The following is a 22,719-nucleotide window of genomic DNA, read 5'->3' on the forward strand; positions in this document are numbered from 1 at the left end:
CTTGGCAGCAGCTCTTCAATTGCTTCCATAATTGTTTTACCAATTTCACGTAATTCTCGTAAAGTTACGACATCATAACTTCCTTGAACATCTAGTAAGTGTTCCGGCTACTATAGGCTATAGTGAGACGCTCGTCAGTAGGCAGACTATACTTTATAAAACAGCACTGTCCTCCCGGTCTGTTAGCTAATAGCTAATGCTTTATATACAGCTTGTAATATATGACGTTTGACATCAGACACAACGATAGAACCTCAACCGCAGAATCTTCGAGGAAGAACCAAGTTATCAAGCTTTACAGACGTCGATGTGTCCAAGTTGAGAAATATTTTAACATTTAGCTATCGAGCAATTTGCGGACAACCAGTCGGGTTCATAACAATTCAAAGAAACCAAGCTATCGACTCGATATGGGATAGTTTGCGATCTATTTATGATCGAGGATAATGTTACGGTTTATTTATTATTATATACTAGACTACTGTTATAATCAAATGTATGTTCGCTCCCGTCTGTGTCTCCATCTTGAATACTGTGGCTCGAGCTGGTCTGTTTCCACCACGTTAAACTCGCCCGTATGATCTGATTCCACGACACCGGCATCCTCTTCAATAAACTCCTCTTCTTGAAAGTGCAACGAGTCTATTGACGACTCACTGTCACTCGATTTATTAAATACTGCGGGCATAGTGTCATTAATAACACATTATTTTGTACCACAAATAGCATTTACTATCATCAGTAGAATTTCATGTGTATCATTTCGTAGGCCCTTTAAGGATTGCAGATTTTTCAAAAAAAAATGTATGACAGTAACAACTCAAATATCCTCAACACAGAAAAATAGAGGCAAAATATTCCTTGCAGTCTCCATATTTCTTTGATATTGTTCTGTAAGTGTCCACTGAATAGACCCAGGTCAGGTTGTATTATAAATCCTCCTCTCAGTCCTGCTTGATAGTGATATTTCACAAAGTAGCTGTAAGAGGATTTGCAGTACAACTTTGACCGATGTGTTAACTTCACACCAGCAGAGTAATGATCACTCCCTCATCCTGGCCTTGCCACAGCATCTCTCCTTCAAACGCAACCTTCCTGTGTTTCCTGGCTCTCATCAGAATCCCTACCACCTTATCAGAGATCCGAACATATCTGTCAAACAACTGTCCAAACGTGAACGTGGGTCTTTCCATCTGGTCAGCCATAGTCCTGATCACGAAACACATGTCGCCTATCTCACGGTGGATGTGTTGCTCAGCGCGTTTGGCTTTCCCTGCAGTTTTGGTACCCTCCTTGCGGCGTACGTAACCCTCTTCGCCCTTTTGGAGGCGAAGGGACATGGAGTAATCATGGTTGAAATATTTACAGAAGGGGTTCAGTTTCTGGTTAACAGTGTGCTCTGAGGCCCAGCTCTGCCAGCGGCTCTTGAGATTTCCCACAGCGCTGTATCTCTTGAAGAGGGCGTTGATCTTGTTGGCATCCCCAGCTTTCTTCTTGTACCTGGAAGGGATGTCAGATTACATTACAAAGGAATAGAAATGTACAACACACTCTATCTGTTTTGAACCTGCAAGAGTCAATGAGAGCTGCTAACATTCAACAGTAGCAAGCTGTTGCTTTTTTATTTGGTCTTAAGGGTGTATACGGACCAAAGTCGTCAATTGTTTACAGTCTGATTAGTATCTTGAGACGCGTACTTGTAGTTGAGAGACGACGTCTACGACCGGATTGTTTCACAAGTAATCTGTTTACAAACTCATTTTAAGGTGATAAAAAGCTAAATTATCATCAGACAATGGACAATGGATTCCAGATTTACATTTCGGCCGAATTAATTTACCTGAATACAACCAAAGCCTGCTAAAACGTGGCCAATACTACTCTCACTAGATACGGAAACCAAACATACATAATGCTTATGCTGTTGCCTACTTTATAGATATTAACTGGGAGCTACCTGACAAGTTTCTAAATGACGTGATCATGCTGCGGATTGAAATTAAAATACTATAAAATTACCTTTGAGATCTTTATTTGACTGTGTTAGGTCTTAAATTGTCATGGAAAAAGAACTTGATCTTTAAGGAAACTGTTACTTCCTGGAAGATTTTCCATCTTAATCTGTAACCTCATGGTGCACAAGTGGGTTTAATTACATTCAAAGGATAAAGTCATCACAAATATTACAAAAGTTTCTGTTGGTGTTGGCTAGATCTGAGTGGGAGGAGGCTTACTCTGGGACCCTTGTCTTTTTGGGATCCTGTGTTGGTCCTCTCAACCAAACTGGAGCCCAGCCGCTGGGTTCACTGGCATGTTTGTTCTGGTTCTCTGTCACCCACTGCTGCCAGCTGCCAGTCAGGCCGCACACCATGGTATATATGGTAATAGTGTGCAGCTTCTGGATATTTTTGTTGGTTTATGGTTTTCTTTGGCTGGTCTTTTTGTCAGACATAATCATCACAATTAAATTAAATTAAATTAAACTAATGGCTTTTCAGTAGCAGCTGTCAGATTAGCCTGAACATATCCAACTCTTCTCTGCCCAAATCTTTGTTTTCTGTAACTTTTTCTCCCTCTGCTGATTCCTACCCGCAAGCTCACAACTACCGCTCTAGAAAGGGGAGAGCAAACCCTGACATGAAGGTGGAAGGTATTCGAGTCATCCCAGGCTACCGTCCTGACGCTGGTCACAGGTCACCCCTACAGACTCATGTTTCATCACAGATTGCGTAGCTTGTAACTGGACATAAAAACAAGGCAGTATGGGGTGTTAAGCTTTAATAGCAAGTGCACAGATACAAATAACATCTTCTGTTTATCTGCACATAACATAACATAAAAACACCCACACAAATTTAGATGACTTTGTACAGCGGATAATGAACTGATCTTGTGTCACATACTCTGCTTAGTGCTGTCTTTCCCTGATCTGGGGGAGGCATTTACACTCTTCACCTAAAGTGAAACTATGTAACTCTTGAAAAAAGACACAAACTTCCTCTTACAAGCGGTAATATGAACTCAAAAGCAATAAAGCACACCCTTTTCTCAAATCAGGGAAAAAAAAGGGAATCCACAGTTAATCACCTCTTAGCAGCATTCCCCCACTGGTCCTTCCTGTTTGACAGTAATGAACGTAAAGTTTTCACAGTGAGAAGGGAGGCAGTAAAATAATTATTGACCATTTTCCCATAACTTTGACCAAGAGGCAAGACGAGATACAGAGAAAACAACAAAGTAAGACAACTAAAAATACCATTTCTCTGGCATTTCTCTTGCACCAGTCAAATGTGGCTTTTCTATTGTTTAGGAGTTTGGATACAGATAAGCAGCAGAGTATATCAGATGCTGCCAAGACCTAAACAGAGAACATCAGATACAAGGTTACACTTAATCTGAGGTGAGAAAAGAAACAAGGAGTGTCTAACCAGGAAAGAAAGTAATACCTGGAGGAGAAGATTTCCTGCTTACGCATGAAGGGGTTTAATCTTGCAATGCAGCAGGCAGTGAGATCAACATTCACCCACTCACTTCAGAGAGCAGATAGCAGCATGCTTCATGACACTAGCACTATCAACATCAAGACTTTATGCTTTGCTAAAATGAGCCTTGACAGGGGGTGTTTAGTGCTGTTTTAAGAGCGTTTTATGTGAACATACATGATGTTTTTTTGTGTGTGTTTGCACAGGAGGGTTATTTATAGACAGAACTTGGCACACACACACACGCACACAGACATGAAGTTGCAGCTGTTGGCAGTCTGTCATAGAGAGTGCAAGTGATTAATCGAGCATCAACACAGGACGTCTCTTCAAACCATGTCAGAGCGACAGTTTCACATTAGGCTCTGAGAGGAGGGTTAGTGCACTTCCAATAGGACAAACATGAAATGAAAATATAACACATGGATGAAAGTATTTTTTTGTAAATGAAATGGTCGAGTGCACTGGTTCCCAACCTGGGAGTCGCAAAAGCTTTACAGGGGTCGCAAGAAAAGTAAATTAAATTGTGATTTTGTAACGTTTTTTTTTAATCTCACAGGATAAGGACACGGTGAAGACCTGAACACCAGCTGTATATTCACAGGGCCTTCCCTCTCTGATAAACAGCCCCGTCCTGCATTAGGGAAGTACAACTAAAGAACTAACACAACAATGGCTAAGTGAAAACATCGAATTTGTCAAAAAAAAGAAGCCTATTAAATTAAATAAAAACATAATACAGACCGAAAATTGTATTAGAAGTTTGTAAAAATGATGGGAAAACATTCACAGGAAATAATCTGCTCAAAATTCATACAAATCCCTTATTTTAAACAAACTTTCTACAGTGAATGTGTTCACTATTTGGGTTAATTGTGCAGTTCTTCAGTTGTTCTGTACTGGTATTGCTATAATATGAAATATCTATAAAATATGTCACTCAGTAAAGGCCCTGTCACACATCTCCGTATGACAGAAACATATGCCGGCGCATACGAAAATTTGTTAGAGTCCAAATACGTCCAACTATTCATCGGATCGGAAAAGTGAATGTATCAGACGAATACCCAACGAATGCATAAGATATACAAAGATATGGCGTATACAAAATATCGGCAACGCTGCTGGTTTACGTTGATGTAAGGTAAGGTACGAGTAGTATTTGTTAAGAGCCCGCTGTGTTACGCTGGGGTGCGTTGTTGAACGTTGATGTTTTGAGCATGTTCAAAATTACCGGACGTACCCGACGTGTGCTTCATAAGATATGCAGACGTTACGTCACGTTAGACATACGTGAATACGGAATACGTACATGAATATTTACCTACGTAAATACAGTACGTGAATACTTACCTACGTAAATATAGTACGTTTCTGTCATACGGATATGTGTGACAGGGCCTTTAGGGGTCGTCAGTTTACTCAATGATAGATAAAGGGTTCCTTTAAAGAAATGAGAAAAAAGAAAGCTGTCGAGGGTCTTTTAGTCAAAGTATTTTATTTAAAATAATCTGTGGAAAATTGGGACAAAAATGTTATAAAACTAACTTCTTTTTAATTACAATGAAAACCATGTATATATGAAACCTTCCTGCTAACATGTGACAACAAAAAATGTACACAACCATGATCTTTAAACGACACGCAAGAAACCTCAGACTCATTAAGTTTATGTTTGTGCAACAGGACTTAGGATGGAAGACAAAGACAAATACTTCCTCCATTAGAGTTGTGGATACTATAATAATAATAATAATAATAGTCACAAGTCACATTAAGGACACACAGTGCATCTGTCACATCCAAGACAACCCATAAACCCTGTTTCTTTTGTGGAGCACCACCTGGAGCCTTTACTAAATTTATATTTTCCAAGTCTTACCTTCCTGCTTATATGTTTATGTGACCACAGATGTGCAGGAACCTGTGTTGGAAAGCAGAGGAAGCAAAAAGTTTGAAACATTTCATTTTTGGATTTTGGCGAAAGGTTTATTTATCCATAGCACACAATAATATCACAATTGACAAGTGTTTGTTAGTCAGGCTGTTAAAGACTGTAAAATAGACGTGCAGTTTGACAGAAGAGGCAACAAGAATGATTTTAAAAGTGTACGGTGAATGTGAGGGTGGCAGTCTACCAGTAGAGGTTGCTATGATTTCATTGTTGAGGCACTGTAACAATCCACAAGGACAAAAAAGTTTTTTTTTACTAAATAACTGCAGTATGAACATGTATAAATCAACAAGCAGTCACACTGTGAATTGAATAAGAGCACCACAGTTTATTATTTAAAATTAAAGAAATTTAATTTAGCCCATTATCTCACCCTATTTGATTAATTTGCCTGCCTTTATAATTACACTTTTTTAGAGTCAATTTTGGGTTCTCAGATGTATTTTCTGACGCACTAAATAGAAAACAGCACAACATTAGCACAAAAATACCAAACACTGGGTTTACTGAAAGTGATGATCATGTCCATTATAAAGCTGTTAACCATCTGCTGATTTCTCGTAGACTTTGCAAAGCAGACATGGCAGCGGTGGAACATTGTCTTCAGATGGTTTTCCTTCTGTTTCAGTCTCCAAAAAGGTACGCATGCCGCAGGTGGGAAGCCAGTGTATTTCCTGAATTAAAGGCTACTTAAGATTTGGGTCAAATGCACCGGGTGGTCGACCCCACTGAAGGAAACGGACGTCTAAATGTGGAGCGAATGCACCTGTGTCTCCTTGTGCTTATCAACATCTGCACTGTTGCTGCTGCTTTGTTTGCCTTTCGGTGCGTGTTCCGAGGTTGTTTTTTTCCGCCGTCCTTATTATTGCGGATTAATTGTGCCGGAATGCATCTGTGAGGATCTCTCAAGCTGTTTCTCTGACCCCAGTATGTGACGCTGATGTGTGTTATGCTTGGGGTGATCTTGCACATAATTGGAATCCTGTTGTTGCAATGATCAGATCAACATCCTAGTGTATAAGAGATATTCATAACTATCATCTTTATTGCAGCATTAGCTTAGTTTATTTTGTGAAATGAATACATGGAGCAGCTGTTACCAGGATTCAGAGGATGTTCTGCACTTCTCATCTGCAGAGTTTGATGGACTTAATGTCTCTTAATTTCTAGGCTAGTCAACAATAACATTTGTAAAGTAAAACATATGGCTCTTGACAAATCCTTTGACGTAACTACACTACAGTACAGCTTTGATACTGCAGAGGGTTCTTGCCTTTCCACAATGTTGACCTCAACAAAGAGGCCAGCCGCACAAATCTGTGCTGGCCCAGGAAAAGTAAACCACTATGTAGTCCACTAATACTTCCTTCCGAAGAGGCTGTATGTTATTGTTTGGCTGTGCCACTTGGCCCTGATAAATAAAGATGGGAAAGACAGTAAATACAGGGGTCAACGAGGGCCGGCCAAGAGGCTGAGAGGAAAACCTTGTCCCCTGCAGAGGGCCCGACAGGATGACAGAGAGCTCTGCTGGAGCCAGACGAAGGAGAATAAAGGTCCCTGGTTTGGATTTATGTGACAGGTTTCATGACAATATTTTACATGAGGATGGAAGCAGAAGAGGAAGGAGTATGATAAAGGATAAAGCAGGAGCTCTTTGGAGTGGCAAGTGTTTATAGTTGTAGAGGCTTTACATGGCACTGTTTTATGTTAAAGATGCTTTTCTGTGTCACTGATAACTGCTAATGGCTTTAAATACCATTAAGAGCGACTCTGTGAGGCTGTAGCCTACTTAGGCACACTGGTGCTTTAAGCTAAACAGTAACGTCAGCATGCTAACATGCGCACATGACAATGCTAACATGCTGAGGTTTAGAAGCTAGGCTATAATGTTTACCATGTTCACCACTTTAGCTTGGTGTGTTAGCATGCTAATTATTGCCAATTAGTCTGTTTAGTGACTCATGGCTGCCCTCTCTCTGTGGGTAAATGAAGCTGCTAGCTGTGTATATTTGCCACCTTGTTAGAGATATTCCTGATGGAGGTTGTTTAACGTCCCTCTTTGTGAACATGCTAGTGTTGTGACTTAATAAAAATGCATTTTACAGTGTTATATTGGTGATATAATGTGAAATACAGGCAAAGTAACTAGCTAGTAGTCATGCTCAAAATACATTTCATAATGTGCCGAGTCTGCCTTACAAATTGTAATGTGTAGATGTTTAATTGCCTGAGGTATTTTGTGGTTTGTGATATTGGGCTATAAGCAATAGGCTGTTAATAAAATTAGGTTGGTTTTCAAAGCTTTGTGATTTGAATGTTGCATCCACTGTATGTTAGAGATATTTAATGTGTAAGTAAAACATCTGGCCTATTTGAGACATGGTCTTGTTACCAGAGATCTTATAAAAACATGTTGCTTTTGGCTTGCATCGCGTCAGTCAGCAATCACACTTCATTACTTCTGACCGCAGCAGCCTCTGGAGCAATAATTGGCCACACACTTCTCACTCGTTACATCAACTTTTATAATGTTACCAACACTGAGCTCTGAAATCAAAAGCCCAAAATAGGATTGGCACGCTCTTTCTTCCACTGCGTCTTAATCCAACATATCATACTTTCTGACGTCCATAATGTTTCCAATGTTTTTCCGTAAGGAAAAGAAAATAACACTTAATTTTATTAATCAAACAAACAAGTAAATGCTGCTTAGCTTGACTTTCCCAGGATGTCTTAACATGATTTAAAGTCTCTCTGGGAACCCTTTTAGCAGATTGGGCCTTTACTAACATCAGAGGGGAAAGATAAAGACACTTTAAAGCTCTTTTCATCCAACTAACAAGCCTTCATGCTATTATCAGTTAGAATGGCTCCTGCCGGGACCTGCAGCCTTTCTCAGCTTCACACCCTCTGTGTACACCAAGTGTCATTCTCCCTCCCAGAGAACATTAATCATATCGAGCTCCTTTTGAGTTTTTCTAGATGAGGGAGTCCCTCACCTCAACTCACGTTTACATTCTTATTCTACTCTATTTATTTAGCTAAACCACAGGATTTTGTACTCACTGTAGAGTCTTTCTTCAGTTGGACAGTATATCTCTAACAGTACCTTGATAACCAATATGTGCAAATGGCCACCCTTCTTGTTATAAAACTCAAACATTGTAACGACCGGTGTGAACACAGACAAAAGACTTAAGAACACGACTAAGACAAAAGGCTTAGATCAAAAGAACAGTCTTTACTTGCAGAGTTTGGCACACAGGAGATCAGTCAGGAAGGCAACCGAAACAGAAAAGGAGGAGGCAAAAGCAGGGTCAGATAACAAATGGCAGGATTAAAAACCAGGAACTCTAAACACAAGAGAAACTCGCCAGAGCATGAGACACGGAGGTACTAAAACGAACAGGCAACGAGGGGAATAAACAGACCAAATACTCTGGGAGTGAGAGGATAATGACGTGAAACTAGTTAAGATGAGGGTGAATGATCACATAGGTGGGAAACACACAAGGGCAGGAAGTGCAGACTCCGAAACGAGAGGAGAGATGATTAACAGAAAATAAAACAGGAAATACTAAATGAAAACAAAAACATAACTTAACTAACTGGAGGGGACTTCATAAACATGCTGATACAAGTTGGCTTTTGGTACTCAGACATCAGATAACTTGTTGCTGAAGATTAGGAAATCTCTAAAGAACAGTTAACGTTGATATTGTCTCAATTCTCTGCACAAATGAAGAAAAGCTGTGATTCTCTAAGGATAAATCCAGTTCTTCTGAGACCACACAGTTGGTTTGGGCTTATAGAGTCTCCTGCAGTGAAAAGGGGATGACGCATTGATGTCAGCTTCGGTATAATGATTTCAGGGTGACTTGCATCTGATTAATTTGCGAGTTCATTCCCCAGTGCCCCTTTAACTTTTCTAAATGTTTGCTTTATTGGTGGTCCATTCTGTGCCAGTTCCGTGGTTGAATCGATTTCTTTAGTTGCTATTGTTGGTGATTGCTCATGAAGACATTAAAGACCCTGACATTATTTAAACACAATATGATGTCACTGTCACAGAGAGCCAAAGCACGGGGCTTTTGTCTTTCCTCACAATGCGGTGCAGCTCACAGCTATGCGGCGATAAAACACATTTCCAAGTTAAAGACAGCAGTTGGCCTGCGAAGTCTTTACTGGAGGCCTGAGGATTGTGCAATATCATCCTGATATCGCACCATTGTATAACATCCTGTTATTCTGTTATTCTGAGATAGTTAACCTGATTTCTAGCACACCATTTAAATGAAATACTTTGGCTTTGGAGCAAGAGAACCAGATTCAAACAAACACAACACATTTTCTTTTTAATTATGCTTGTAAATCTGGTGATAAACTCATAGAGTTCACAAGATTACAACAAAAAAAGTAAAATACATAACAGTTAGCCCAAAAGTAAGTAAACAGTCACGTTGAATGCAGTACTAGTCCACTGTTACGTGCCAGGCAGGTTGTGTGTTGGTCTTGCTGTGTTTTTTCTCTCCTCCCCCTCTTCTCTCACCTGTCTGCTAATTAGGTGGTGATTACCTGATTGGCTGGCCTATCTGACCTGTGTGTGTGTGTGTGTGTGTGTGTGTGTGTGTGTGTGTGTGTGTGTGTGTGTGTGTGTGTGTGTGTGTGTGTGTGTGTGTATGTGTGTGTGTGTCATTTGTCATCCACGTAGAGACTTCTTTGTTAGAAACAGTTTAGCAGGTTAGGGTTAGGGTTACACCACTTGTTATTAGATCAGTTAGTAAAGGCTTTTTTTGTGTTTTGTTTGCAATGACAGTAGTAGCCAGGCCTTGTTTTGTTATATTTATTTATTTTGTTTTGCTCAACCATTTGGTCCCTTCCTCACCCCTACTTTTGAGAGTTCATTGGAACCAGTTTATTTGTGGAATAAACAATTATACACGTTCACTCCTACTCTGACTCGCTCAATCATTGGTTGTTGTGTGATTGTCCCCTCTCTTCCCCTAGCTACACCATGGGGACATAACATCCACTGTGTTTTGCTTTAATTAAAGCTGCAGATCGGTTGTCATGACAGTTTTTCATTAAGGGTTAATAGAGCATTCACAGCCATATGCACCACACAGGACAGAGTCGTGGCTTTAATTCAGTCGGATTTCTTGCTTTTAAAGCGTTGAATACTTCATGTGGTTATGTGACAGTACATCACATACAGTTAAAATTCTGGTTTTCGCCTGAGAAGACCTTTTCAGTCTGTAGTGTTGATGAGAATCTTTTAACTTCGACATCGACCGGCTCATTAGATACAGCTACAAATATGCATCTGCACTGGGTGTGACTGAACAGGTTTTTCACACATTTGATCTAGTGAATGTAATGCCTACCGTAGATGTCAGGTTTAAAACTGGCAAACATGTCAGAAAACTCTCGACTGATATCACTGATGACCAATAAAAATGTCAAAAAGTTGACACTAAAGTTGTCACTGTTTTGTTATTTTAGTTCACCTTGAATATTTGCCTCTGATATTATTTTTAGGAGTGAATTATTCAGTGTTTGTTCATTGCTTCACTATTTACATCTCACTTGATATAAAACTAAATGACTTTCATATTTGAATCCTTTATTTCTGCACCAGTTCTACACAATGAAATAGAATATCATTAGCTGTTAAAGTATACTCCACTATTTTGTTTCTCTCTCTTCTTCCTGCTGCGCACACCACAGTGGATCTTTTCTCTGTGAATCTGCTGCTTAAGTCCAACAATCTTTGTTGCAATATGATAGTTGTTTGTGCTGGTGCAAATCTATTTGTCGTGGATTATTAATACAGGAAATAAGAGCACATTCTAAAGGCATTTTATGGTTAAATCTGATATGAAGGGAATGAGCAAGGACTACAGACGTGTTCTATTTTTACCTTCACTTCCTTTCTCTATGTATCTTTAATGATTTTTATTCATTTCCATGTGAGCAGGTGGTCTCTTTAGGGGATTCAATGGCCCTGAGTGTTCATACTGCAGGTTCTGTACTCAGGTCATATCTGATTTGGGTGAAGTCCAACGCTGGTCCTCTGCATGCAGCTCAGACCCTCAGGGAGTCCCATCGCCTCGCCAGCCCTCAGCTCTTCCTCAGTTAACAGGAAAGGATCCACTTTCAGCAGAGCAGCCTGGCTGTGGATGCAAGGAGCTGTGTGGAGATGACAAGTGAAATGCCACTTTGTTTTGACACCATAAATGTCCACTGGAGACAAAACTTCCCCCAGTTTAGAAGTGGTTCTCGGTACCTCCTTTCCTCACACCAACAAAGGACAAAGCTTAAGACCCTCATAGGTGTTTGCCAGCGTGTGCGGACTCTCTTCACACTCCACTGCTTTGGACTCTCTATTGAACACATTCCAGCCGGGGTGTCGGGTCAGTGCAGGCGCTGAAGGACACGCGGTGGTTTGCAGGCTGCAGTAATTTGTTTAACCTCTGATTAGGCTCAGGAATGTCAACTATGAGGAGACACTGCGGGTCCCGACAGCATCATTTGACACTTTGACAATCTGTCATTGCCACAAGCAAGCAAGTCACCACTCGAGACAATAGCCACCCCATTGCCTCGGCAGAAAGGGAGTTTGATGTCTGAAACATCTGGTTCAGTCACGAAAAAGCGGAAGAAGGCATATCTATGAGATTTGTCAGCTCTTTCTGAGCAAGATGCTTGCTTTGCATGACATACAGTATATAATTTGTATCAGAAGATTTAAACTAATTTTGAAGATGTTATCATGAAGGAAGCCTGGAACCCTGACTTTAAACCTATGTCTATCATCACATCAATTATTGAAAACATTTTTTTCTTTTATTTAGTCTGGCAACACAACACTGACCACATGTTACAAAAGATGTTTAAATAAATCTGCAAATCTGGAATTCAATGAGGTAAAAGCAGAGTTATCAAAGGCACATTTCTCCAGGGTTATTATCTTAGTTTCTATGTTTTATGCTCAACTTCAAAACACCATTGTACTTCTGGCAGAGTAAAAACTGAAGAAAAAAGAATAGCTTTCCTCAGGAAAGCTGCTTTGCGTACACACACATCATATTATGCAATTTTAGTATGCTAATAAACATGTAAATTGTAGTTTTACAAGTTCCAGATACACTATCTTCTTGCCACATGTACCTTTAGTAAATACTCCACAGTAGAGTCTGTTGTACAAAGATGGAAGTTATGAAATATGTACTTCACACTACTTGGTGGAATCATTAATTTCTTACTTCTTATCTAACTCAAGCCCTTTTTTTTCTCCAAAGCTGCATTGATGAGAAACAGAAACGGTCTGAACACGTGTCGTGTGGATGTCTGTGAAAAATATTTTGAATGTAACTCGTCCTAATGATCTGCTCTTTGTCTTACAGTAAGAATTAGCAGCAGTCCTACAGGTTTTATAATGTCCTCTACAGTTGGAAATACGTTTCAGTAATATGAACTTTGACCTCATTCTTTGTGAGTTTTGTACACGTGGGACACCAGCTTAATATAAGCATTTACATTTTTGTAAATATGGAAGGATCATGACGTGGCACTTCATCATTACACTCAGGAGTATACTATATATATATCTGTGTATTACTTGTTGTATATGCAAGTGTGCATTCTCCCCCATCATCTGCACACAGCTAGAATTGTTATATACCACTAATTATGTGCATCTGTATTAATGTTTTTCATGTTCAGATTCAGCAGATTTAAGGTGATCACTCACAATCTGAACCTTGGCTGGTATTAGTCATTTCTCAGCCAATAATAAAGGCACGTGGATCTCAGTCCAGAATCTAGTCCAATAATAATCCAAACATATTGAACTCCAGAAATCCTCACACTCTGTCAAGACAGCTAGTGTGTGCTTGCCAGCAAATACGGCAAATGACCATTGTAACTATTACCAACTCATTGCTTGAATTTCAAGGTCACCTTAAAGCTGAGTGTGGGTTTTATACATAATGCAGAGAGAAATTCAGTACACTGTACAGTACAAAAGACAATGTTATCTCATTTTGGATACTGTGTATAGTTGGGATAACAAAAACAATATTAAAAAACACAATGTATAATACAATGGTAATATTTATGGGCTGAGTTCCATGAGCAACATAAAAAAAAAAAAGCAATATCTCGCATTCGTCTCAATCGAGCGTTCCAGATAAGTTCTGCCCCGCAGTTTAAGAGTCAGTGCTGCTTTCCATTCATAGGAGTTCCAGTCCTGCGTATTATTACAACGCAGGTCCCCAGGAAAATGGAAAAGATTGCTTGAATTTTGCTCGAATTTTCCTACCAGCTGACGTTTTAGCATGCTCAAAATGTGTACAAATTCCAGGGGAGCGATAACCCACCTGAACGCATTTGTCCTTAAATAACTTCAAGTTTGTGAATCTGCGTGGAAGCAGAAAACAGTTCAGGTGAATCACATCTTTCTTTCTCCTCATGGCTGACTTTCAGTTCATTCGGGGGAAAGGTTAGGACGCAACAGTAGAACAGCAATAGCCGCTGTTCTGGGGAAGAACCAGGTTGAATAAAAAAAGATTTATTGGATGACTCCTATAGTCAGCGAAATGAGATGAGACAAGAGGATAAAATAGGAAGCGTCCCTCTAATGTGCTACATAGCTGTTTCGAGGGTAAAAGTTCAAAAGACTAGGAGAAGTCCAGGGGGCGGATCATCATGGCCGTGGCTCGTAGCGAGTAGCTGGGACCCTTGAAGTAGTGCCACTTGATACCGTTCAACTTCCCTACGTGTTGTCCTTGGGTGAAGTACATGCCGTTAAGGTTGGACGGGCCACAGGCATCAAACCACCAACCTGAATAGAAAGAAATAGGGAGAAAAATCACATTAGTTGCAAAGCATCAATTTTTAGCAACAAACAAAGCTTTGCGCAAGTATTGTTTAGTCAAGGTGTGGATAAAGTCCCCTCAATCATAAGCTTTGTCCTTGGTAGAGGTTGGAAGTTTCCCATGGCCTCTCCCACAGGGCTATGGCAATGGTTCAGACACCATTTCACTGCTATCTGCACAATGTGTTACTGTCACAGGGTTCACCGGCATGCCAGTACCTGTTGCTGAACACTTTCGGTACCTCTTTCTATTTAAAGCAAGGAGTGCATGTGCACAAGCTCCAGCATAGCAGTACATAAGAGTGGTGAATGGCATGGGAAACTTTTATTTTACTCCCAAGGTGACACATCATTTTATAATTTAAGATGTATATTGGCTTCTTGTCTATTTTAGAATTGACTTTGAAAATGTATTGCTAGTGTCTGACTGGTGCAGCACTTCCAAACTCAGACAGCTGTTTTTCCCTTGCTGAGGCCATTAAAACAGTTAGGACTCATAGACGTAGGGAAAGGAAGCCTTCTTTTATTATGGATTAAATCTGTGAAACAACCTTAAATATCCACCGTGTAACTTCTGTACATTTCTTAAGACTCACCTGGCTCGCTTTTATTGAATCTTACTGAAAGTCGTTATTCCCATTATTCTACCCAGTTTTTGAAATTGTGTCTAAATGGTTTTTAAATATAAAACTTAACATAAATGTATGAAAGGTGCTTTACAAATACAAAGTGTTGTTATGCTATTAATACTACTATATATTTAAAATTATTTACTGATCATATCCATTCCACCCTAGTAATCCGTCATTCAAGTCTTCTATCTAACTAGTGAACGCTCCCTCGCTGATACAGTCAGATATAGAACATATGTGAGGCATGGCATGTGTCAGTCACACAGTGACACATCGCAATGCCTCTCCTCTCCCCGGTCAGACCTGAATACCACTGCGGCCTAGGGCATGACATTTCACAAGACCTGTCAGTAATCAGGAGCAATGTTCTGCCCTTGTTGCTGGCATGGATCGCACAGATATAAATTTCACATTGATTGCTGCTTCATCATAAGACACATACACAACATAGCATGGAAACTGGTGGACACCTCCTTACATTTCCACAGCTGCTTATAGTTTCCGGTCCTCAGTGGGAATCGTATATAAAATTGCACTTGCGCCCCTTTTTTAGTATTTCTTTAGGAATAGTCCTCAAGCTGGGGAGAACTCTCAGAGGAGGCTGTACACTACCTGCCCAGCACCAAATGTAAGACAGACACATTAAGAGACTATCTAATGAATATAGTGGAGCCTTTAGCAGCTAAAGAGACGTGTTTCCAACAGGAGTTGGTGGTGAGCAAAACGGAGCTAAAAGGAAAGTGAATATTGGACAGATCTGCTGGATGTGTAAATAAGCAATAAATTTGACAACCCAAAAAACTTGATAGCATGTCAATTCTGTGCTTACAGCTCAATTCTGCTGCCATTTAGTGGCCCAGTAAACGTTAAAGCAGCTTTAAAAATTAGAAACAGAAAGTCTGAGAGCCACTTAATCACAGAAAAGAGGCTAGAGTTCACAATATATGGTTTACGACACCAGCTACAGTTAGAATGAAAACATAGTAGATACAACGGTGGGATAGGGTTTGGTGATAGCTTCACAAAGTGTGTTGTGCAACCTGCGGTTTTATTTTATTGAGACAGTGTTTTTTTGCCCCCTCTTAAACCGTGAAGCAGAATACAGTGTGCACAGCAGCAATCCTTTGGGATTTATGATCAGTCTCTCTGTTTCCAGGCCACAGATTTTTAAAGACTTCTAAAAACAGTGGGGATGTCTTCTTTAAAAAAAAAAGTGCAGTTTCTTCTCATCAGAGACGGATCCCCCCCCCTAACTCCTACTGTCAGTGCTGTATCCCTACTGTGTGTTCTGGTGCTGTGTAAATATATACATTTCAGTATGCGTGTCCATACTATATCCTCCTCCGTACTCTTAACACGGCATGCTGCAGTTGTCCTCATAAATGTAGTAGAGAAGTATTTTCCTCTTGTATATCCCAGACTACTTACATCATTTGATGTGAGCCCTGCACTTATACATGCAGGGAATAAATCAACTGATAAACTGTATATACTGCAACACAGGGCTGGGTTCGGACCAGCCTCGACTCAGGCAACATGTTGTCATGCCTCTCCTATTCTGGCTGGCCATAGGAAGGCTATGAATCAAGCAGAGTAAGGGTGTTGATTAGTGATCAAGTGCCAGTTCCCTTTAACCCACTACATTCGCTATGACCTAAGAGGTAACGCTGATCTTAAACCTGCACTTAGAAATTCTTGATTAGTACCAGGTCAAGACTCCACAGCAATAGTACAGCCGTGAGGTGACGGCGAGGGTCACTGGGCTCCCCTTACACAGCAGGAGAAGCCGAGTCATTTTAAATCTCTCTGACACTTGGTGCCGCGCCCAGGGATCTTTATAATGTGCTCGTTTCCAACCGCAGTGCAACTGGGAGGGGATGCAGCATATATCCTAAGAGGTGCAGATAGATGTATAAGAGGCCATGTTAGTCCATTATATGCATGTGAAGAGCAGGTTGTGATCATAATGACCTGAACTAATGACTGGGCAATGAACATTGTGGAGTCTATCATAAACCCAATCAGAGAAAATTGGTTACATCATCAGCCTTTGTTTTCTCGTAAGAGCAATTCTGTGTAGTTCCATACAGACACAAATGCTTAAAAGATCATTCCGGTTTATTACATAATGGGCATTTTTTGTTTTACCCATGATTTCTATTGGTAATAATGACGTACTCCCTAAATTATTACCTGAGAGCTGAAGGCAAGAAGACATTGATAAAAGTGGTCTGATGGGGCAAGAAACACGAGAACTTAAGCGATCCGACAGATTTTAAACAAACCTTCATGTTAGCTAAACTCAGAGAGAAAAGGAAGCTACATGGTTCAATCTTAACTTAAAGCTCTAAGCAGTGGATCAGATGACGATACGTATGCACGTATGATTGCAGCATACTCACCCAGAAGAACATTTTGTTAATTTTAAAGTTAAATGCATTATTTTGGTTAGGTTAGATCTATGGAGAACGTTGTGCTCTTGCAAAAACATTCTGGTTAATAATGTAGTGCTCTATAACCAATTAAATCATTCACATAATTGGTTGTATAGAATAAGTATACAAATCTAATCCACTGCCTTCACCTCACAAAAAAAAGCATATTTTAGTTCATGGTTTTGCTTTTACAGCTTACATCTTTACTGTTATCTCACCAGCATTGTTTCCAGCAGCAGCAGGAAGCTGATTTCGGAGAGAAGGCTCTGATCAAACTCTAGCTAACCAGCACCAAATGGCACACAGACAAAGTTAGTGACTAGCTGGTGAACATAGCGAATCATTTAGCAGCTTAAGAGTCCAATATGTATGAATGTATGTATGTATAATGATCATCCCCATTGTAGTGCACTTGTTTGGCTGCACTTACCACCGGTGAGCATGAGGGCACACTTGCACATGCAGTTGTCGTTGTCCATGTCCTTGGTGCTGAAGTCTGCTCCGTGGATCACTAGGCTGCTCTGTCTGCCTGCAGTCCCACTGTGGCTTTTCAGGAACAACCTGGAAGACATGAGCAGGAGGAAGTCAGGACATGAAAACACATCAGGCGGAGGAATGGGGGGAGAGGAGTGTGGTGGAGTGAGCAGTGTAAGCAATAAAGACAACAAGAAGACATAACATGCTGCAAGAAATGTCTCCTGAGAGATATTAAGTTTTTGTTGTGATTGAGTACATGTAGAACACTTGGAACAACATTAACAGGGTGGAGAGAAGATCAAATAAAGAATGAAAGAAAGAGTATTTGAAAGAATTATAGATTGAAAGAGAAAGAGAGAGGCAGAGAGAGGAAAGGGCATGTAGTGAAAGGAATGTCTAGGATTCACATTTCCATCTGCAGGTCCAAAGTACATTAATTTACACCACAAATACTGACAGTTAACAGCTACACAGAGTAAAAGAGCAATAAGCACCCTGCCTTAAAGTACACAGTTACTACTGTGATACCTCTTTCCATGACGTTACATTGCTTTCATAAAACCATACATACCACTGTATTTCTGCCGCTAGGCCATATATAATTTATAGGCCCAATATTAATAAATAAATAAAGGATTTTATCATTAAAAAGCATGTCAGAAGGATGCTGGCATGCAATAACTGTAGAGTGCATACCTATAATATGTTGGTCATCGTAGGGGCTGCTAAGCCTAAACTATCTAGATCTGCATCTATAGGCTGGTGCATCATACTCAGCTGTTTTTCTTATGATAACCTTTCTATTAATTACCAAATTAAATTTAAAGTAAATTGTTCATTCTAGCAAACTGACAAGTATGTTTTAATTCAGAGAGAAAAAAAGACAAACAACTAAAATGATATCCCTCTCTTTTCTTAAAAAACGTTTTGTTAATAAAGTTTGAGTTTATGTAGGTGACACTACAGCCTTTGTCTTTTCAGGTTATGCTACGTTGTTCCTCTACTGACTTAAAGTCACTGCTGTGCACATACCGCAAAGGGCATCATGTTCTTGGCACATGAAGATGTTCCTTGAATATCTACTTACAAGAAACAAAGTCACACAATATTACTTTGAAAATATATTTGCTACAGAAAGCTATTGTTCATTCATACTAAATAAATGGAGTAGTGACGTTTTTATAAATGTCTGCTGAGCATCACCTGGCAACGATCCATCCAATGCAAGATGCGAGAGAGAGCAAGTATTAACATTTCTTTCCAGCTTTTCACTCAATTATTCCAACAAACAGCACATCTATGGGACTGATAAGCAGTCACTCCCATGTTGAATTCCTTCACACTCAGCGCTCAACACACAAATTGAAAACATTCAGATTTCTTCAGGGTGTGTCCCGCTGTGAACTTGCTCGAGGTGTGAATGGGAAGTGCTGACAATTCCTTCATCCCTTTGACGACTCTACCATTACAAGCCTTCCTCCTAACCTGCTGTATGACACGCTCGCCTTTCCTCTCTTAACGTCTTTCTTTCTCCCACGCCCTCTCGGTTTCACTTTCTCCCAAAAGAAGATGATTGCACATTCAAAGAGCAGGACTGCAGCACCGAGCCAATGAGGTCTCTATTATTAAGTATGGTTCACTCTCAGGGAAAGCAATTTCCTGAGTTCTTTTCTCGACAACAGGGGACCATGGGCGTGTAGTGAACCTTGCACCTAGTTCAGGTTTTCCGATGAGAAAGTAACAAATACAAAAATATGTTGTGTTTTTGGGGTTGTTTCACACTTTGTATGCACCACCAGCCTTTGTGAAGCTTGTAGCTCGGAGGCATCAGCTTGAATACCTCAAAGAAAGAGACTGGTAGACTCCCCGGGAAAGAAAGTAATTTAACGTGAAAGACTTCTGTATTTGGACAGCTGTGTAAATGGCTGATTCGTACAGCAGAGTAAAAAGTGTGACTGCGGGTCACCTTCGGGAATTCGCTAAGCCAGTAAACCAATACGTGTAATCCTACAATGTAGGGGTGAGTCATGTGTCTAATCAGTGGCACCAAATGACCACTGGATATGGCAAGTTTGGATAAGGGCCTGTGAGCATATTATAAGCACTTGGGTGTGAGAATAAATGTGCAGGTTCCTGTGTGTGTGCGAGTGTGTGAACAGTACATCATCTGTGACACATGCTAAAGTATTACCCGGTGTCTACAAGGCAACATATGTCTCTGGAGATACTTTCCAGTTCTGAGTCAACTCGCATCGAAACACACTGCCTCAGTTACGGTAAGCATAACTCTTATCAGCTAATTCCTGATTCTGAGGAATAAAACATGCAATGTCAAGGATGAGGTCTGCTACCGCTCTGATAAAGAACAGACTGTGCTTCACATTAACATTAACTCAACGTTTTCCAAAGCGCTTGCGATCTTTGTTGCGCTGATGAATCGCCTAGGCACATCATCACAAGGGATTTTCAGCATGACACTTTGACAGGCTGCTTTAAATAGTCTGCGTCTGTGTTTACCGCCTGCGCTGCATATTTACCAGACCAACAACCCCCGACTTAACTGACAACTGGCAGTTTTTCCTGTCAGGATCCATTATCCATTAAGATGGGCCAAGTAATACACTCAAGACGAAGACATGCTTTTCCTGAGGCCTGTTTCTAAGAATGAGAGAGAGAAAGACAGAGAGATGGTGTCTAGTAAATCATGTTAATGAAATGTATCAGGGGACAGACATCTGCTCATCCAGATCGGGAATTTAACAGGCAATGCATGTCAATCTGATTGTTCCTATTAAAGTGAGTTAGTAATGTGATTGGTCAAGGCTCATTAGTAACCAAAATATTGAGCTGTGAGGGGAATAATTTGGCTTTACTCAATGACACCTCTGGGGAGGGAGGATGGTGTTACAGGGAACCCGGCTTGTTTGTGATCTTTTGACATATTTAGACAGTTAAAATATCATCGAAAGAGAGCCATAGGTTCCCGGCCCCTGGTCTAGTAGGATAATCAGCTTTAATGCTAGGCTAACTAGCTTCCATTTTCCGAGTGGAAGCTAATTAGCCTAGTTTGCTAGCTTCCAATTTACTACTGGAAACAGCACGAGGGCTCATCCTAATTGTTGAATGTTTAACAGTAGATAACCAATGCTATGTGCAACATTTAAAAGCTATACAGGAAATGTTCCAGTAAGTAGTGCACCACAGACATTATCAGTGCATCTCCTAGCAACGCCAGCAATCAGATGTCAGCCAACTGCTGCCATGGGAAACGTCCACCCCGGGGGACCTGAAGCTCAAACACTGTTTTCACAAATGAGTCCAAAAATGAAGTAACTGAGACTGTTTTTCAAAATGTAATTATCCGAAAGGTGTTTAGCCCACGAATGAAATCCTGCATTAGGGTATTGTATTGGGGGTGTCTCCAATGGAGATGCATCAAAACTTGGGTAAATAAAACGAAAACTATTTGCATGACTAAATACCACGAGGGGTAAGTGAGAAAGAAAAAATGTCTTTCTCTTTTCTTTTCGTGATTTGGGTGAACCGACGCCTTCGAGCTTTGATGTAGATTCAGTTTTCATAATGAATCTATTCTCTGGAGTGTTACAGCTGCGAACTATATGTGGGAAATTAGTTCTAGCAGGGTCATGTGAGGAATCAGATGACTGATATGTTTATCTGAAAGCCCTTCCAAGTAAAACTAGGTTACAATGACATTTTATCACACTCTATCTTAAAAACATCATTATCAAACATTAATAAAACATTCACAATAATACAGCAATGAAGGCTTCACACTTTTTTAGTTAAAACCTTTTCATTAGCTGTCTTTCTTTAAATATTTGAGCTTTCACATAACATATAAACATATCATCACTTATGTACATGCTCACCCAAAAATAAACTTTTGAGTTGAAATATTTTAAAAGATAATATAAAACACCTTAAAAACCTGAACAAATATAAACCAGCCTTTATATTTGAAGAAATACAGTTCACTTAAAGCAGGGAAGTGTTCATGGAGAACTTCTAGGTGCTGGTCCTCCCCAACATATATGTCCCTTTCTCCCCACACAGAGGAAAGATGTGTTGGATTACAGCAGAGCGTGCTGGGATTGGTGTGGGGCCTCAGATCTGCTAACATGTCGCCCGTTCTCAGTCTTACTTTTATCTGACACTTCCCATTTTACAACACACTGTTTTACTGTGAGCAGAGGATATTGCTGTCATACGGTAACTTTATGAAATAATTTCTCTGGAGAGGTAAGGGGGGAAAAGCCATAAAACAATGTGTCCAATGGAATGTATGTTACTCTGTACAAAGTTCAAGTGATTCTTTGATGAAAATTGCATTAATAAAAATCTAAAATTATGTGAATGATCACTGCAATCTGCAAAGAAAAATCCTTCTCGAGACTCAAATGAAAGGGATTTGACTAAATATGCCACTCTTCATCTTTTGACTGACAAAGCCAAACTTAAGCTGCTTTGTTTTTATTTCATCTCCATACATGAAGGCGACAACGCAGTCAGCCGAGGGTCCAGCTCGTGCTGTTACACACCTCCTGAACTGCCGTCTGATTGGCCCACTGCAAAAGTTAATCACCCTGACTAATGGGTCGCTTCCTACTGCAAGGCCATAGAGGTGTCTAGCCGCTTGACTGGTCTCTCGCCACTGGGTGTCATATAGCTCCATTGAGACACGTATATACTGATGGAAACAGCATGTATAGTTAATGCACATAGGTTAGCCGTAGTATAGTTAGTCTTCAGTGTTTTCTGCGATAAAAGGTTTTGGCCAAGGCATGTGAATAAAGTTTCCCACTCTTCTTCAAATCTTATGTCCATTTAAAGGACAATA

The 22,719-nt window shown here is 40.2% G+C and overlaps 2 protein-coding genes across 2 annotated transcripts in view; both read right to left on the reverse strand.

Annotated features, from left to right (window-relative positions):
- Positions 1–1,022: 1,022 nt before the first annotated feature.
- Positions 1,023–3,347, reverse strand: abrab (actin binding Rho activating protein b). Its single transcript, XM_029443682.1, has 3 exons — positions 3,257–3,347; positions 3,088–3,117; positions 1,023–1,500 (listed from the first exon to the last, which is right to left on the reverse strand). Exons 1-3 carry the CDS (start codon positions 3,268–3,270, stop codon positions 1,023–1,025), a joined length of 522 nt encoding a protein of 173 aa, XP_029299542.1. The 5' UTR covers positions 3,271–3,347.
- Positions 3,348–12,260: 8,913 nt separating this feature from the next.
- The window catches only part of angpt1 (angiopoietin 1), a 50,106-nt gene continuing 39,647 nt past the window's right edge, over positions 12,261–22,719 (reverse strand). The window contains exons 8-9 of the mRNA XM_029443722.1: positions 17,812–17,942; positions 12,261–14,281 (exon numbers count right to left, since the gene is read on the reverse strand). Coding sequence (XP_029299582.1) covers positions 14,118–14,281; positions 17,812–17,942 — 295 coding nt within the window. The 3' untranslated portion in view covers positions 12,261–14,117. The remainder of the gene's footprint in view (positions 14,282–17,811; positions 17,943–22,719) is intronic.

This window comes from Cottoperca gobio, chromosome 11 (genome assembly GCF_900634415.1).
Source record: "Cottoperca gobio chromosome 11, fCotGob3.1, whole genome shotgun sequence".
Taxonomy (NCBI): Eukaryota; Metazoa; Chordata; class Actinopteri; order Perciformes; family Bovichtidae; genus Cottoperca; species Cottoperca gobio.

What these genes read in the sequence shown, in the direction of transcription:
- abrab (XM_029443682.1), bottom strand. An exon ending in TGGGGGAATGCTGCTAAGAG is followed by an intron (nt 1,501 to 3,087) that starts GTGATTAACTGT and finishes CATCCCTTCCAG; the next exon opens with GTACAAGAAGAAAGCTGGGG.